We start from the raw sequence: 18,657 nt of genomic DNA, 5'->3' as shown, positions 1-18,657 counted from the left end.
GCGGGGCAGGAACCCGGCAGCACCGGAGGCCGCCGTGCCCACCGTTTTCCAGGGTCTCCCCATCCCACCCTTAACCCCGGGACCCGGGCGCAGTGCTACGAGACGGAGACGGACCCGGCCCCGGCCCGGAACATCCGCGGGACCTTCTCCTTCGCAGTTGCGAACTCTTGGGGCTACATGCAAACTGGGTGCGTATGGGGGGAGCTGCAACTGCATTATAGCTGCTCATTTTAAGAAAAAAAAAAATTTTTTTTTTGAATTTTTGAGACACGGTCTTGCTGTGCGGCCCAGGTTGGCACTGACATCACCGCGCTCCTCCGGCCCCAGCGTCCAGGTGCTGGGATTACACTGCCCGCCTCCACTGGGTGCCCAGCTGTCTCCGTGTACGGATTGGTTGTGGAAGAAAAAGGACACACAGAAACCACAAGCAGAATATTTATACATTTATTTATATTGAAATTATGGTCTAATTATTTACAACATATAGGAAACCAGAGAATTAAGTTTGTACAAAGCCAGCCTGCAAAGTATTCAAATGTGCAAAAATGACAGTTCAGAATCCAAACTACTCCTGGTTTGGCAGACTAGCTCCTTCACTTGCACCCATCAGTATCTGATACAAAAAAGTTCTTTTGGCAAAACCTGTAATGCCAAGAAGAAAGAACAAGTTGCAACTCAGTCCAAGTCCACCATCCTATAGGGTGCAGTCAAATCTCTCTTAGCTGTGACCAGTTTCTGTGATGAGTTCTGACCAAGCAGTTGTCTCTGACCAGCTGGAGACACAGAACTTAGCGGGGCAATAAATACAGCAACGGCCATGTGAACAGACGTGCCCAAAGGTGCCGGCTTCACATCATCCCAATAGACAATGAGAGAGAATGTCCTTTTCCTATTTAGGATCCATCTGTAGCCAGTATTTTTAAATTAGTAAAATAGTATTTTTCAAAACAAAGAATCCAAACTGAAATAGGGATGATGATCTCTGAGAATTAAATATTGAAAGTAAAAGACAATTTAAAAACTACTTCCCTACTAATGAATAGTAAGGCTTTGTTTGTAACCAGCAAATATCAAAATTACCCAACAGTAGTAAAACACAAACAAATCTTTATGTCAGGGGTGTGGCTGTTCATTTGGAAAAGGCTGGGCCTTTCCGATACACATGGGTATCACCCTGCTGCGTGCAGCATCTGACAAGCACATCTCACTGACTGTTAGCAAAGCTCTGAGACACATCTGTGACCCTAAGTAAATTTTAACCGAAGTTAATGTCACTGCAGAAATAAAAATGTTTTAAAAAAAGAATGCAATCCCTTTAGGAAAAGGGACACTGCGTTTCTAACTTCTGCAAGGTGCGTGATGGCTCCCAGTGCAGGGCCCTGGTCTCGTGACGTCAGACGCATGCGTTATTGCTAAGAAGTCTCCCAGGTCAGAACCGTCCCGCTGCATTGCTTCCTACGGGGCCATCCAGAAGGGCATCTGCTGCTTAGCTCGCGGCTGTGATGATGGGTACTGATAGCCCAAACTCCAGCCCTGTGGAAAACTACTTGCATTTTTATGACCTCCATGTTCCTCCTCTTCATCAGATGAATCTGCAGCATAAGCCACCAAGCCAAATCCCTTCTCTGTAGTTTTCATCTTCTTGGCAGGATAATCTAGAATAGAAAAAAACAACCCCAGCCCCATCCCCCACCAAGGGGAAAAAAAAAGATAATACCATAAATTCGTTAATAAAAAAAAGATGTTAATTGTAAGTAGTTAGTTGGACACCATTTTGAGGTCACAGGGTCATGGTCACCCAAAAACGTTGAAGATCACACGAAAAACAGCACCAGCATCAGCAAATGTGAATCCACCAGAACCATGTAAGAAAACAGAGAAAGAAAAAAGAAACACACACACACACAAAAAAAACAAAACAAAAAAGAAAGAAAAGAAAAAAAGGAAAGTTAGCAAATGAAATCTCTGGGGGTTGACATTTCACCTTTTAAAGAGTTAAAAAGAAAAGAAGTCAAGAAGAGAAAAAATTGTATTTTTCTTGTGTTTTTACGATGACTATAGGCAGAGAACACAACTGACCCTGTGTGCTTGCAGGACTTAGGGTTCTGGGATTCTATAACCGCCTCAGCTACAAGGGGCTCAGCTCAGCTCCCAGTAGAAGGAAGATCCACCCTTCCTCAGTCGTAGCCCAGCGGCACCTTCCGGTACTCAGACAGCGCTGGCAGCAGAATTTTGAAATGCCCAACCAATCATTAGTGTCTCTCCTAGGGTTTTAATGAAACTAATGCTATGTATAAAATATAAATCAACTTTCTTCTAGACACTTGGTGGTTGAAGATAGAAGCTTGCATATATGTTGTCCTCATAAATTTTAAGAAAAAGGATTCTCACTAGCCAGTAGATTACAGAGGTTGGATTAAACACCTGAATGATCATCAGGTTAGAAAATTAACAGATTAGATCAGTCCTACTCCCCCAGCCGCACCCTACTCACCATGGCTCCCAGGCAAGGTCCCAGACCCACTCCTTTCATCAGACTCCGTTTTTATTCCAGTCACTGGGAAGGCTGGTGGAGGCATCAACTGCCTGTTGAAAGAAAGTAAATACTTCTCACAACTCAGATGTTTAACTTATCCAGTAGATCAGAGAAGTAGAATGTGCAGATAACCCTTTGTTCACTCCCTTCATTCCTCCAACCACGATTAAGTCTAACATTACAAAGCCTGTCTACAGAGAGAAGCCACAGCAAACACAGAATGAGCCGCTGTTCTCTTAAGATCAAAGTCACAATCTAGGAAAGGAGACTTCGAGCACTGGGTGTTCTCCTGAGCGAGCATCTCCACCCGTGGTACACTGTGTTCCTACAGCGGTAAAAACAGCCGACTGGGCAGTGTTTCTGTTCCCGCCTGCTCTCAGAAAACAGCTAAGATGCACACAGTAAAAGCACAGTGGTACCCTGCTTCACAAACTTAATTCTTTCCACAATTCTGGTCGCAAACCAAATCAATTTCTATAGTCAGGCTCAATGTTGACCTTATGGGGAAATCTGATTCTGTTCTTATCCAGCGACCCCAACCGTGGGATGAAATTCATGAGCCGAGGCGTCCCTGTGCATCACATGTCTGATCAAGTGAGTGCTGCAGCATTCACAGCTGCAGTGAGAGGCCTGTCATCTCCCACTGCTGCTCCCGTTACGACTAACGGGGGCTCTCTGATTCAAACGATGTCACTTCCATTCAGAACACTGACGCTCAAAGCAATGATCCCAACTCAAACACGCAACAGCTGACACATCCCTGGAACTGTCTCCCGACTTACCTGTCCCTCTCTCGCTCTTTGCCTGAGGAACTTGCTGGCTTCGATCCTGCGCCTTCGATCTCATTCTGACTGGAGAAGCCTGTACCTAAATTAGTCATATGAATGGGTCCATGCTATGAGCAGAAAAATACAGTGGCATTAGCAAATCTACAACTGCTGTATTGACTTCAGCTCCTTAATGTAACTGTCAAGTGTCTCATCTTTCTGACAAATTGCAATAAATTAAACTGCACTACATACTCTGGGACTTGGCAGTTAACTAGTCAAAGCAGTGATTTTTTTTTTTTCTTTTGGTACCGGGGATTGAACTCGGGTCCTTGCACTTGGCACTTGCAAGGCAGGCCACCGAATAGCTGAGCTAAAAGCAGGGATTTTTCTGTAGGACTCAGGCATGCTGTAATTCATTATCTTATGCTTTCAACTGACAGCCCTAACTCAACTGATTTTAAAAAGCCTAGCTATAAACTGTAAAAATGCTCTGGTATAAAGAATGCCTCAAGGATTCCGGAACCACGTACAGGTACTTCTCCTGATAAAAGTGCACCAACCATTTGAGGTGTCAGGGGCTGAGGCTGGGGCCTCAAGCATGCTAGGCAAGGGATCCACTAGAAAACTATTACCCCAGTCCTTATTCCTTCAGCAAGTGCTTTTCTACGGGAGGGAGGTGGGGAGAAGGAGGGTATTTTAAAAAGCATTCTCTCTTCTTTTTATTTAATAAGGGGCAAAGGGAATAGCATATTGAAAGCCAAAGTTTAAAACTGGCAGACTGATAGCTTCTGGTGAGATTTGTAGGAAAGTAAGAAAAATCACAGGCTTTCTTGAGCCTACTATATCAATACAGGGCAACACAAAATTCTACAGAAACCCCTCCAGACATCAGTCATGAGACTTCCGATTTATACTTTCTCATCACACTGATCCCAATGAGAAATCCCACTTTGAATAAATTAATTCCTCAAGAATAAAATCTTAACCTAAATGGATTCCAGAAAGCAGAAATCTTAGTACTAGGACAGCTGATATCGATGTAAATGCCTCTTTCTATGAAGGGAGAATACAGTAGGATAAGACAAGGAAAAGACAGGGTATTTTATTTAACCTGATATCCAAGAAGTCCAGATTCCTGTTCATCCGGTAGCTCCTCTGTGAATCGCCTCTTCTGCACCTGGGGCTGCGATGGGAGCGGTGGCTGGGGCTGGGGCTGGGGCTGAGGGCCAGCAGGCAGGGCAGTTTTGACAGGAGCAGCAGGAATGAAAGGACCACTCATTGGACTCTGGGACCAAAACAAGCCAAAGAGAAAACAAAGTGAGCGGCTGTCCAATTAATGAATAAGTAACTGATGGAAGCTACTGTAATGATCAGTAGGTATGTATCTTTCATCTTCCAGCCCTTCATCTCCTTCCTGTGTAATCTGGCAACAGCATTACCTAGCCTTCCCAACTTCATCCTAAGCCAACAGGAAAGTGAAAATCTACAGATAGTTCTTTGACTTTCCAGGAAAAACCAGTTGTGCACTTGGGGTATTAAGAGCAACATGAACATTAATAAATATAAGAACTTCAGCCACTTAGTTCAGAAGCCTCTTAAAGTCCTTTCGTTAATGTGATTGGCTCTTTTTACATCATGCATGCTGTTAATGGGTATGGCAGAGGCAATTTCATTTACTACTTCCATGGTTACTGAGTTACCATACCGACAAGTCTGACTAACGTTTTTAAGAGATTGTTCCAAAATGGAAACGGGGGCAACCAACACACAGTATAGACTAGTGAAAAATAAGCACATATAAAAGAAAGACTATTGTTAACAACTTTTATTTTTGAGCCACGATCTTGCTATATATATAATTCAGGCTGGCCTCAAACTCAGCAATCCTGCCTCAGCCTCCAGAGTGCTAAGAGTACATGTGCACCACCAGGCCCAGTCTCAAACATGTATTGACTGCTTGGATCATGGCAATGGTTGCAACCCTTTGAGATTTTATCATTATGTCCATTTTATATGTAAGGTAATTCAAACCCTAATTATGCTCAATTATACCCCAAGATCGCACAGCTCAAAAAGGGAAAGTCTGATGAACCCTGTCCATCTAACCACTTCCCACTGACAAAGGGCTGCAGCCCAAAGCTAAGAACTACAGATTTGTCTAAATATGAGAATAATTCGGACTAAGAACTATACACAGAACTTAGTTCATATACGTTTTTCTGGTAGTAGGGACTAAATGAAAGGCCTCTGCAGTGAGCCATATCCCCAGGCCTTCTTCCATTTTTCAGGCAACTGCTAACTTGCCTAGTCTTGAACTTGCAATATATGCCTGCCTCAGTCTCCCAGGGTCCTGGGATTACGGGTATGTACCACTACATCCAGTCCACATGCCCCCACACACTCCGCCCGTGAGACGGGTCTCACTGGGTAGTCCACGCTGGTCTTGAACTCACTATGTAGCTCAGGCTGGCCACGAACTCACAAAAATCCTTCTGCCTCAGCCTCCTGAGTGCTGGGATTACAGGCGTGCGCCACCATGTCCAGCTTATATGCCCTTTGTGTTACAAAATGTGCAACCTTCTTCAGTGCTCACAGCCCACAAGCAGTGAAGCTTGGCAATGGTTCGAGGCTGCAGTTCACTCTAGCATGGGTACACTATGAAAGGCCCACACGGAAGAGCCCACCATAAATCCATGACCATGCCATCAAGTTTCCCTGATGTCTCCAAGTATTATACATAAGCTACTCAGATGAGCTAGACATCTACTCTTTTGTAAAATTCCATTCTCACACAATTTATAAAACTTATTAACAGGGCCGGGGATTTAGCTCAGTGGCACCTGTACCTGTTTTGCAAGTGTAAGGTCCTGAGTTTGAGCCCCAATATACAAACAAAACATAGACCTATCAGCATTTACAATCTTTTTTTTTTTGAGACAGGCTCTTGCTCTGTAGTTCAGGCTGACCTTGAACTCGTGTCACTCCTTCTGCCTCAGCTCCCTGAGTTCTGGGATTACAGGTGTTACAACCATGCCCAACCCTAGCATTTGCAATTTTTAAGATTGGAAAGTTCATAAATCTCAGGCTAGGAACATCTGTTTATGTAGTGTTTCTAACATCAAAACTGCCAACTCACCTCCAAGCACTGAGAAGTGTGCCACCAGCCAGCTCCTTTTCCTGAGGACTAAGTTAACACTGGAAGGCGAACAGCAGGCAAACTGTGCCCACAGGATGGCGAAAAGGGACTCTGGCTTGCCACTCACTGTTATAAGTAAAATTCTAGTGGGAACACCTATGCTTACTTTGTAAACTTTGTCTACAGCTGCTTTTGTACTACAACAGAATACAGCAGCTGTGCAAGTCTATGTGATCCCAAAATCCTAAAATATTTACCATGTGGCTCTTTGAATACCCCCACTACTTCAGACGACTTGGTGACAAGAATTGTGAAAGTAACAACAAACGTTACAATGATGTATAAACATGTACACACTACAAAGTACTCAGGCTCATCGTGCAAACACACGAGATTGTACGGAAAAAAACAGCTCACATGACAAGATTTATTATCTGGAATTCCACCTGTCTCTCTAGTTTCCCCTAAATTCAAGGACAGCATGTTACAGACTGGCATCTTACCTGTCCCGTGCTAACTGGAGGTTGCACTTGTGTTATCGGATATTGTGTTGGCACTGGTGGGACTCCAGTAGGCAATGCTGGCAAGACTCCAGGTGCCAATGAAACAGCTGGTGGCACTATGCTTGGTACTCCGTAGGGAGGTTGAACTGGCTGCTGAGGAGGGGGAACAACAGGGTAACCAGACTGATAGCCATTGGATGGATAGTATGGTGGCTGAGGAGGGACACTACTTATAGCAGAGGGTTGTGAATAGCCTGAGGGGAAGAAAAAAAGCGTTTAATCAGCTGCAGCAGAATGAGACATTTTAGATGAATATTAAACTAATTGTCTAGGGAAGAAAAACACTGAGGCATGAATGGCTTTCCAAATTAACCTAAACTGAAGGGAACATCACTAGCAACCTGGCACAGTTAGTCTTACACCTAGTATCACTACTAGCAAAGTATCTTTAACACTTCAAGGAACATACCTGGTAAGGGTACAGCAGTGTTAATTTGATTCACAAATCTAGAATATTCAGCATGAACCTAGGAAAGAGGGGAAAACAAATTAACATAGGATGGGCACCACTGACTATTTATAATATAGATTTACATAGTTTATTCATAAATATATACATTATAGTTTTAGGACACACAAACTGTAATCCCAAATGTTTGGGAGGCAGAGGAAGTTTTTTGGGTACAAAGCTCAAGGTATATATACATTATAGTTTTAGGACACACAAACTGTAATCCCAAATGTTTGGGAGGCAGAGGAAGAAGTTTTTTGGGTACAAAGCTCAAGTCCAGACTGAACTATGGAGCAAAGCCCTGTCTCAAAAACAAAAATAAGAAAAGAAGGAAATACAGTGTTTGTAGATGGGGAGGGGAAGAGGGGGTGAATGGAGGACAGGGACAAGGGAAAAAATGAGAAACAAGACCTGTCATGTAGAGGTACAAGATCCCAACAATGAATGTAACTGTACTGTATCCCTAAAATGTAGCAATAAACCCAATTAAAGCTGAAAAAAAATTAAAAAATAAAAAATAAGGCCGGCATGGTGGTACACACCTGCAATCCCAGCACTCAGAGGAGGCTGAAGCCACAAGTTTAAGCCAACCTGGGCTAAATAGTGAGATTGTGTTTCAGAAACAAACAAACCTCAAAGTTTTTTTAAAAAGGGGAGAGTATATTTCCCAGGGACATAGCACAGTGATAAAATGCTCCTGGACAAACATTTTCATTGATGTCCTAGTCTAAATTTGAACAAGACAAACCTATAAACAACCCAAATTTTGGAAATCAGGAACATGTACAATCCTAACATCCCCAAACTAAACTCAATTCTGGGGTTCAAAATCATCTAGTAAACCACAGAAGTCTTACAGTTAAGGAAATGTGTGTTTCAGTGTGTGTGTGTGTGTGTGTGTGTGCGTGTGTGCGCGTGTGGTTTTTTGAGACAGGGTCTCACTATGTAGTTGAGACTGACTTGGAACTCACTATGTAGCCCAGGCTGGTCTCGAACTCACAGCGATCCTCCTGCCTCAGACTCCTGAGTGCTGGGATTACAGGCATGCACCACCATGCCCGGCAAGGAAACTTCTAAAATTGCTAGCACAACTACTAAAAATTCTTTATTTTTGGGGGTGGGGGGGGTAACGGGGGGATCGAACTCAGGACTTTATGCTTACGAGGCAGGAAACAGAACCACTGAGCTAAATCCCCATCCCAAAATTCATTCATATTTACTGGGTGATATGTTCTCAAGGAGCTCCCAATGTCTCCAATCCGTTCTTTTTTTTTTTGGTACTGGGGATCAAACTCACGCCCTCATTCTTGCGAAGCAGGTGCCAGACCCACTGAGCTAAATCCTCGGCCCTCCAATCTGTTCTTTACTTCAAATATCCAACTAAACTTGTAACTTCGAGTACCCATAAACAAAAAGATTATCAAGGAAATTATCTGATACAAGTGTTGGTAAATCTGGTAATATGCACAAAGCAACCACTAGCTTTCCAAAAAGGTCCCTCAAATACCAAAGAACACAAGGTTAGGGCCAGGGCTGTAGTTCAGTGGCACCATGCCTGTCTCGCCAGCACAAGGTCCTAAGTTCAATTCCTATATGGGGGGGTATAAAAGAACACAAGGTTGACCATAATTCAACCTGAAACCTGATTTTTAAGCGCCATCAAAGAACTCAGAACTTTTTTGTTTGGTAGTATTGAGAATGAGCCTTCTCACTAAGCCACATTCTCAATCCTTTTGTTTTAAAATTTGAAACAGTCTCACTACATCGTTAAATTGCCCAGACTGGTCTCAAACTGGTGACCTTCTTATCTCAGTCTCTCAGAGTGCAGGGAGGACAGGCACACACCACACCCAGCTAGGACCTAACTCTTAGATATTTGTTTACAGAGTGCAATGGAAGCCAGGGTGGTAGCACACTAATCCCAGCATGCTAAGGCAGCAGATTCTCTGCTTTCCAGGCCAGCCTGAACTAAACAGCAAGATGCTGTCTCAAAAAAAAAGCACAAGGAAAACCAAATAAGCAAGTATCCCCAAAACTTTGCTAATTTTTTGGGTTTTATTTTGTTTTCTTGGTACCGGGGATCAAATTCAGGATCCTGACTTTGCAAGGCCGGCTGTGGTACCACTAAGCTAAATCACCACTAAGCTAAATCCCTGGCCCTTGTTCTGGTTTTCTGAGACAGGGTCTCCCTATGTAGTTCAGGCTGGCCTCAAATTCCCACAGATCCTCCTGCCTCAGCCTTATGAGGGCTGAGATTACCAGCGTACACCACCACACTCAGCTGCTAATTCGTTTTAAACTGTCATAGCTCTATTGTACTCTTTAGACAGACAAGCCAGAGAGTGCTAACACAACCACTCCTAGGAATGATTCAAAGACCCTAAAAAGGGCCAGAGGTGGAGCTATGAGTGGTACAGTGTGCGCTTAGCAAATGCAAGACACTGCTGCAACACTCAGCAATGAAAAAGCATTCCAGAGAACGAACACTCTTATCAGGACCTTGATTTCAAGCTCCTGGCTTCCTAAAGGGTCACAGAGTAAAAGGCTGTTGTTTCAGTCCACCTAATTCATGACAATTTGGTATGGCAGCCCTAAAAAGCTAATACAAGTAGATAAAACATAACCCAAAAGAGAAGCAGCTCTTTTGAATGCAAACCAGAAATATAACCCATTGGGGCTAAAGTGAAGACATGTGTATCTGAAGTCAGAGATGCATGCTTAACACATGTAAAGCCCTGGGTTCAGACCGCAACACACACTCTCACACATGCATGCGCGCGCGCGCGCACGCACACACGCACACACACACACACCACTCACTGTTTGCAAGAGATTCTCACAGAGCTTCTTGGCAGCAGCAAGGCCTTCTGATTTAGGATGACTGAAAAAAAATATGAATCAGGAATTCAAAGGAGAGAAAAAAAAGGGTAAAAAGTTCTATATCCACTTTTCACATGTTTTTTGGGGGGTACTGGTAATTGAACCCAAGGCCCTTTGCACTGAGCTACATCCCAAACCTTTTCATATTTTATCTGAGACAGGGTCTCACAAAGTCCCTAAATTACTAGGGCTGGGCTTGACTTTTCAATTTTCCTGCCTCAGGGTGCTGGAATTACAGGCATATGCCACCACACCCAACCTTCATGCTATTTTATATATTCATTGAGCTCAAATCGAGGCCTCTGGAAATCATAAGGTAGGAACATAAGTAACACCATATAAGCCTTTTAAGATGTAACTAGAAAATAAACCTTAAAAAAGGAAAGAAAAATAAAAAACTGGTGGTTCATGGATATAACCCCAGCACTCGGGAGGCCGGGCAGAAGCATCACTGCAGTTCAAGGCCAGCCTAAACTGCATTGAGATCTTATCTCACTCACACACATACACTCACACACAGATGTTGTTAGTATCATGCAATTATCAAAAATATTTTAATGGTCTCTGGGTAATGATGCTTCTTGATATAAAAAATTTGAAGAGCGACCGGGGATTTAGCTCAGCAGTTCGGTGGCCTGCCAAGGACCCAAGTTCAATCCCCAGTCCCCCCCCCAAAAAAGACTATAAAATACTGTTTTCATATAAGTTATTTTATGCTTTTCACAACTCATTTAGGATCACAAACTTGTATAACATTTAATAACTTGAATATTAAATATAATTATGCTTCCTAATTCAGTTATTTGCATCAATTACTTATAAAGTGACTACTCCCAGTGTTTATGGAAATCTCTCGTGCTGCTATGAAGCCGACTTACTCTTGTTCCTTCTAAATCATTCCAATCTACAGACTATAATTAACAAGACTAAAATGCGCTCCACCCACCCAGCCATACCTGATGTAAATATACATAGGCTCAAAAGCTTCTCGGCCAGATGCTGGCTCAATGCAGCCCGAACCTTTGCCCCGTAGGAAGACTTTGGCACCTGTTTCAATCTGAATGTGCTGCAAATAGGAGCAGCCTGGACCTTCCACCTTCTCCTTGACATTAAATGTGGGCACAGCATGTTCTAGACCCACAAATAATTTATCTTGAACATAATGCATCTGTAAGAAAAGAATACATCAGATATAAGAGAATACAAAATTAAATCCTAACCTTATAGAAAATTATTATACAAAATACATTACTCCTTCAGATACTTCAGATCACTTCTAGAAATACCCCTTTTAATTTCTAGGAGACACTATCAAGGAGCTTAATCTCAGTGAGAACTTCAGGAACGTGTGGCTCGGACGTGAAGCACCTGCCTAGTACTCTAGCAGATATAAGGCCTTCAGTTTGATCCCTAAACCCTGAAGGAAAAACAGAACAAAAATAAAGCCTTGCATGTTTACATATGTACCTTACCTACAACATAAATACTTTATTCTGCTGAGCAAAAAACATTCACAAGGCAAAAGCTAGGATCCAATATTCAGAAAGCACAGCCTCTCAATCCAAAGCTACAGCAAGGACAGCATGCTGTAGACCTGGAGCAGTGTTGGGTAGTACAGTCAGCCCCATGACTCCCTGCAGTCTGGGCTGCTCTCTCCAACCCTGTTCTCTAGGAGGAGTGTATCAGCAAAGTCTTGCTTCATCAGACTCCGCCTTCTTGGTCCTCCAGTGGTCACCAAGTCTACAAATATAAACTGAACCACCCTCTTCACTCTTAGGTGCACACCCTTCGATCTAGCCATCTTCTTGCTGTATTAAATCAGAATGAGGACATGTTCGTTATATCTTAAAATCCTAGAGAGTACATAGTAGACTACCAATAGCAGAGAGCTCAAGCTGGAATTTCAGCATTGTACTTTTTCTTTACCATGTACTATATTTAACGTGCAGCATTTTGATAGGAACAATGATCCCTAGCCAAAACATACCCCTGACTGGAAGGGGGGCTTCTGGCTAACTGCTGGAGACAGCTGCGTAATGGGTGCTGGCTGGTGATAGACAGTTACTGTTGCACCATTAAAAGTTGGACTTGTTCCTGTCGCAGCCTTTACCACCCCATTGGTGATAATTTCTTTGATCCGGTTTACAGCTCCTAGGGAAAAAACACAGACAGTAAGACACTACCAAAGAAATGAAGAATCAACTATTATCCAGTAATGGGGCAGCCAGACATGGTGGCTTATGCCTGTGATTCCAGTACTCTATGAGGTTGAAACAGGCGGACTTCAAGTTTGAATTCAACCTAGGCATTTTGAAAAGATCTTGTCTCAAAATAAAGACAATGAGAAAGAGCTAAGGATATAGCTTAGTGTAGAGCTCCTGGATTCAATCCTTAGTACTACTAGAAAACGCGCACGCACGCGCACAGAAAGCAGTGTTGAACTACTCAAGCATTAACCCATTGCCTACATTATCCAAACATGTGGCTCCCCAACTCTCTAAACACCAGTACACAACGGGATGTAACTCACAAACTAGAGCAGCCCTCACAGCTCTTACACATAGCTCCTACTCTGACCTTCAGTGTTATATAAGTCACACATTACTTACTGTCCACCAATTCCCGGGTCTGGCCTTGCACATGAAGATACAACGGACGATCCCTATAAAGGGAGACACAAAAGGGTGAATACAGACTGCTCAAACCAGGGATGAATGGCTCAACAAACTTAAACAGTTTCCAAGTTACTGGAAAAAAAACAGAGTTGTTGCTAGCTACCTTTTTCATTTTTTGGTTTTTTTGAGACAGATCTCACTGTGTAGTTGAGACTGACCTGGAACTCACTATGTAGCCCAGGCTGGTCTCGAACTCACAGCGATCCTCCTGTCTCAGCCTCCCGAGTGCTGTGATGACAGGTGTGCGCCACCACGCCTGGCTACTTGGGGGTTAACTTTTAACCACAGGAAAAATATGTTCCCCACCTATAAAACTAACTTTTAGAAGATAGCTAGCAACAATAGCCGGGCGTGGTGGCACACACCTGTCATCCCAGCACTCGGGAGGCTGAGGCAGGAGGATCGCTGTGTTTGAGACCAACCTGGGCTACATAGTGACTTCCAGGTCAGTCTCAACTACACAGTGAGACCCTGTCTCAAAAAGCCACAAAAAAAAAAAGCTAACCACCCACATCTATTCACACGGGCTCACTAGTGCTATTCCATCAGTGGAAATAACCTAAGGTTCAAGAACAGGATGCAGTTCTGTAATCCCAGCTACTGAGAAGCTAAGGCAGGAAAACGGCAAGTTCAAGGCCAGTCTGAGCAACTTAGTGTGGACCTTAGTTCAGGGGCAGAGCAGCCCAGGTTCCATTCCCAGCACTGCAAACAATGCCCAGAATTCTTTTTATTGTCTAATAGATTATAGGCAAATGCGGCCCTGGTGATACAAAATAATGAGGAAAGTGATAGTGGGAGCTGGGGATATGATTCAGTGGGACAGCATTTGCCTAGCCTAGGTGAGGCCCTGGGTTCAAGTCCTAGTATAACAGAAACAAAGTGATGGTGAGATACAAACTTCCTAAAAGGCCTACATTAACTGAGAACATTCTGGATTCTGAAGGTAAAGACGGTTTAGATTTAGATAACAATAAAGATCATGGTCAGTACCCACATACAATTATAAAAAGTTCCAAGCTAACATACAAAAACAACTATGACTAAGGTCAAAACAGTAGCTACTACATACACAAATTTAAAATAAACTCTAGCCAGGCATGGTGGTGCATGCCTGTATTCACAGCACTCGGGAGGCTGAGGCAGGAGGATCACTGCGAGTTCAAGGCCAGCCTGGGCTACAGAGTGAGTTCCAGGGCAGTCTCAATTACATAGTGAGACCCTGTCTCAAAAAATAAACAAACAAACAAACCCCTGGTTTGCTGCTGGAAGCAAACTTTGCCTTCTAAATATATTTAGTTAAAGCTGATAAATGTTAATTTCCTGCTGGAAGTGTAACTCCATATACAGCCTGTGCTTAGCATATGAAAGGCCCTATGTTACATCCCTAAGCACAAACATTAACAACATAAAATTTCATTTTCTAAGTATAACTGGTGGTAAAGTGAAACTACAACATTAAATCATGGAATGAAAGAAACTAAATAGATTAACCAGATTACCTATAGACTACGATCATCACAGAGGCAATAAAATGAATTTTCTTCTTAAAAAAGGCAAGCAGCAGAAAGGCAAGAGCCAAATCCCCGGCCCCAACGCATTCTTCTTAAAAAAAGGGGCTGGAGATGCCTCAATGAAAGAGCCTGTGCTCAGCATGTGTGAAATACTGGGTTCAATTCCCAGTAGGGAATGAAAGTTGGTTTACAATAAAATATGAGCCTATTTATGGGGAAACTATTTCTACAGAGTAAGTTTAGAAGTCTGTGTATTAAATATTAACCATCATCTTTTTCTGTATCTGTGAAATAAAAACAGAAAGCTGGGCATGGTGAAACATGCCTACGATCCCACTACTTTCAGAGATGGAGGCAGGAAGATCACCAAGTCTGAGCCCAGCACATGCAAGCTGACAAGGACTAAAAGGAAGGAAGGGAGGGAGAGGGAGGGAGGGAGGGAGGGAGGGAAAGAGGGAGGGAGCTCAGTGCAAAAGGGTTCCATCCCAATTCCACGCCCACTGTGATGGGAAAACAAGTAGTTGCCAACATTTCTTATAATTGAGATTCCCCAGGGGCTCAGCAGTTCGGTGGCCTGCCTTGCAAGCACAAGGACCCGAGTTCAATCCCCAGTACCAAAAAAGAGATTCCCCAAATTCTGCCACAATACACATGTGCACACATGCACAAAGACTCACGTACAGCCTCCCTCAAGCTACTAACCAAACACACTACACATACAGAAATGTGTGTTGAGAATGGAAGGCAATGTGAGCCATATGCCAGCCAGTCCCAAGCCGGAAGGTAAGCGTACACACCCTGGTCCCACTTTGGCCTTCTCTTCAGTTGTCATGAACCTCCCGCGGGTGGACACAGCAGCCCCACTAAGTCGACTGATCTACAAGGGAAATTTTTATCGAATTTTATTTTATCATCTGATGTAATCACCAAAGCATCACAGCATACCCCATAAACGCACACATAAAGCCCAACTCTGATTTAGGTCAATCACCCAAACTCACTGAAATGTGTGTTCCACGTGTATTTGGAGATGTCTCATTCCCACTTCCCTGCCCCTCCCCAGAGCTCTGACCCTCCACACCTCGTCCTGAGTCTGTCCTCGGGTCAGCAGGTTCCGGCACGTCAGAGGCACATCATTGATTTCTACTTCAGCTACCACAAGGTCATCCTTGCTTTTGTTGCTAGTTAGGCCTTTTCCAGGGGCTTGAAGCTATAAAAAGAGAAATTAAAAGGTTTATATAACATCTTTTAGGTGTCCAGTTTGCAAATATCTTCTCCAAAGTTCCACCACCTCCCTACCTTTTCCTTTACACCTGCAACACATTTTTACTGCCATGCTTCATAACTGAAATAAAAGGGACACAAATTCTCATCAAATAACGATAGTTAATTCACCAGAAGGCCATCATCAGATTCCTTGTAACCTTGGCCCTGTGTCTGTGTTCATGGTCCCATCAGTACAGAAACTATATAAATTAGGAGTTGCAATCTCTAAAAAGAAAATTTAAAAGGCCAAGGTATGATGCTTTACAGCTCAACTGATTGGCTGGCCGTGCATGTAGGAAAACATGGAAAGCAGACAAAATGCACACAATCCACAGGCCTCAGACATGCAACCGGCAACTGCCTTTGTACAAACCCTAGTCACTACATATCCAACCCAACTAATCCATCCTTACAATGCTCTCCAGCTAATCAATTATTCCCTTCCTCTCTATTAGAAGAACAAAGAGAATGGATGAAAAGCTAGTCCGATCCTAAGGCCTGAACTGGTTCCAATTTAAACTACAAACAACTTCAAATAACTGAACTTGAATAGTATCTGAGAAAATGTTATGAAGACTGTATTCCTGCAACCAGTGTCTAGCAAATCTGCTCAAGCAAGGGAAGAAACTGTTTACATTCTTATTTTTATTTATTTTTTATTTTTGTTTTTTTTGAGACAGGGTCTCACTATGTAGTTGAGACTGACCTGGAACTCACTATGTAGCCCAGGCTGGTCTCGAACTCACAGCGATCCTCCTGTCTCAGCTTCCTGAGTGCTGGGATTACAGGCATGCGCCACCACACCCAGCTTGAAAGATCATTCTTTAGAGAAACAAACATGAATGTGATTAACACCAGTACTTTTTTTTTTTTGGTACTGGGGAAAGGCAGGGCTTTGTGCTTGTGAGGCAAGCAACAGAACCACTGAGCTAAATCCCCATCCCTGACCAGTACTAAGAATATGGATATTCAGGCCAAATGTGGTGGTGCACATCTATTAATCCCAGCTACATAGGAGCCTGAAGCAGAAGAATCACAAGTTCAAGGCCAGCCTGGGCAAAGAATATTCAGGTAGTACTCCACCTTTGCCAATGTGTTCTTTTTCTATATGGGCCTTAGCAATGGGCACCTGATTCATTAAGATATTTGCAAACTATAAAAACATAATCAAGGGCGGGGGATTTAGCTCAGTGGTTCCGCCGCCTGCCTTGCCAGCGCAAGGACTGGAGTTCGATCCCCAGTACCAAAATAAATAAGTAAATAATTTAATAATTTAATTAATTAATTTTTAAAAATATATTCAATATTGCATTTTTATTCACTCAAAGTTCTCACTAATTCTGTAGAATTTTAACATCCGGAGAGATTGTGACTTACTGATTAATACTCCATAGATCTGGAAGGTCACTAATTAATGCATTTCATAATTTTTTAGTTTTTATTCCATGTTTACAGTAATGATTAAATTAATTGTGGAAAGCTGGTACATGTATGTAACACATCTTCATTCTTTTTATGCCCCCTGCCCCCTCTTCACCTCCTGGTTAAACACTACGTTTTCTTTGAACTTGGGATCTTGTGCTTCCGAGATAGGTGCCATTCCACTGAGCTAAATCCAGGGCCCTTGCATTTTAAAATATTACTTCTTCAGAAATACAACAGGAGGCAATCTTAAGCCAAAAAAGTCTTTTCAAACAGTATCACAATATAACAGACTACACTGGAACACAATTCTTGATTTTTAGGCAAAAGTTAAACATTTATTTGTATGGTAATTTGGAAATCACTGTTTGTACCCTTGGACAAATTACTTTATATCCATGAGTTTAGTTTTTCTTAATATTCCTTAACAAAGAATTTTCCCCCTTGTTGCAAAGAATTTTTTAATTTACAAAGCATGAAACACTAATACACACCATTGTTATCTTATAGTAAGTCTTGCATACCATGACAGAGGTTTCAGTCTTAATTGTAAGGTTCTACTTATATCAGCAATTTTTATAAAATAACCAGTGTCTTCACTATTTCTATGAAAGCAACAAAATCAGCCAAAGATAAATTGACCACCATCTTAGCTCATGTTTAATTCCATTTAGACGTTAAGTACCTATATATTAATTAAAGATGATAGTTTAAAGCTCATGTGTTACCTAAGTGCTTTTTCTTTTTTTTTAATTACTGGGAATTGAATCGAGTATCTTCGCTCTAAACTCTTCTTAACCCCCCTTTTAAAATTTGAAAGAAGGCGTGGCTAGTTGCCCAGGCGTGGCTCACACTTGCAATCCTCCTGCCTCTGCCTCCCAGAGTGCTGGGATTACAGGCCTTTGATAGACAGGACACCTGGCTTTGAACTTTTTGTTGTTGTTGTTGGTTTTAAATTTCAGGAAAAAAAAGCCACTTATATCCAAATATATCACCATACTTTAAATGATTAGATGGATAGAGCTGAAACTCCACTAAGTGCACAAGGACAAAATAAACTATTTGGTCCGTGAATGTAACGAGTCCGGTAAAAATTACCTCTTAAAAATGTTATGACAGCCGGGGATTTAGCTCAGTGTCGATCCCCGGTACCAAAAAACAAAAACAAAACAAAACAAAACAAAATGTACGACAAAATACCACCTGAAATGTTCCAAAGCTAAATGATCTTTAAATTACTGTGCCCATTTTCTCTTTCAACACAAAAGGCCCTGCGATTACAGGATTACACAAAAAGTATGCTGTGGCTCAGACTGGTCGAATACCTTCTCCGCGGCGCTCTGGGTCGGTTTCAGCTTCCCTTTGGCCATGAGCATGGCATTGATCTTGGCAGCCACGGCGGCGGCGGCATCCAAAGCTCCCGAGGGAGCAGCCGCAGCGGCCCCTG

The 18,657-nt window shown here is 42.7% G+C and overlaps 1 protein-coding gene and 2 non-coding genes across 3 annotated transcripts in view; all 3 read right to left on the bottom strand.

Moving 5' to 3' along the window:
* Nucleotides 1-444: 444 nt before the first annotated feature.
* The window catches only part of Khdc4 (KH domain containing 4, pre-mRNA splicing factor), a 19,129-nt gene continuing 916 nt past the window's right edge, over nt 445-18,657 (bottom strand). Inside the window, exons 3-15 of the mRNA XM_033758231.1 lie at nt 18,536-18,657; nt 15,604-15,732; nt 15,320-15,399; nt 12,946-12,998; nt 12,324-12,487; nt 11,293-11,504; nt 10,277-10,337; nt 7,415-7,472; nt 6,946-7,199; nt 4,418-4,591; nt 3,319-3,431; nt 2,495-2,586; nt 445-1,655 (exon numbers count right to left, since the gene is read on the bottom strand). The exon at nt 18,536-18,657 is cut by the window's right edge and continues 14 nt beyond it. Coding sequence (XP_033614122.1) covers nt 1,456-1,655; nt 2,495-2,586; nt 3,319-3,431; nt 4,418-4,591; nt 6,946-7,199; nt 7,415-7,472; nt 10,277-10,337; nt 11,293-11,504; nt 12,324-12,487; nt 12,946-12,998; nt 15,320-15,399; nt 15,604-15,732; nt 18,536-18,657 — 1,712 coding nt within the window. The 3' untranslated portion in view covers nt 445-1,455. The remainder of the gene's footprint in view (nt 1,656-2,494; nt 2,587-3,318; nt 3,432-4,417; nt 4,592-6,945; nt 7,200-7,414; nt 7,473-10,276; nt 10,338-11,292; nt 11,505-12,323; nt 12,488-12,945; nt 12,999-15,319; nt 15,400-15,603; nt 15,733-18,535) is intronic.
* On the bottom strand, nt 5,873-6,009 carry LOC117284061. Its single transcript, XR_004515148.1, has one exon. It is a non-coding gene; the product is annotated as a small nucleolar RNA SNORA42/SNORA80 family (small nucleolar RNA).
* Nucleotides 11,937-12,065, bottom strand: LOC117284064. Its single transcript, XR_004515151.1, has one exon.

The sequence above is a fragment of the Fukomys damarensis genome, unplaced genomic scaffold, assembly GCF_012274545.1.
Source record: "Fukomys damarensis isolate Sample0158 unplaced genomic scaffold, DMR_v1.0_HiC HiC_scaffold_33, whole genome shotgun sequence".
Lineage (NCBI taxonomy): Eukaryota > Metazoa > Chordata > Mammalia > Rodentia > Bathyergidae > Fukomys > Fukomys damarensis.
This window is presented reverse-complemented; position numbering and strand designations above follow the sequence as displayed.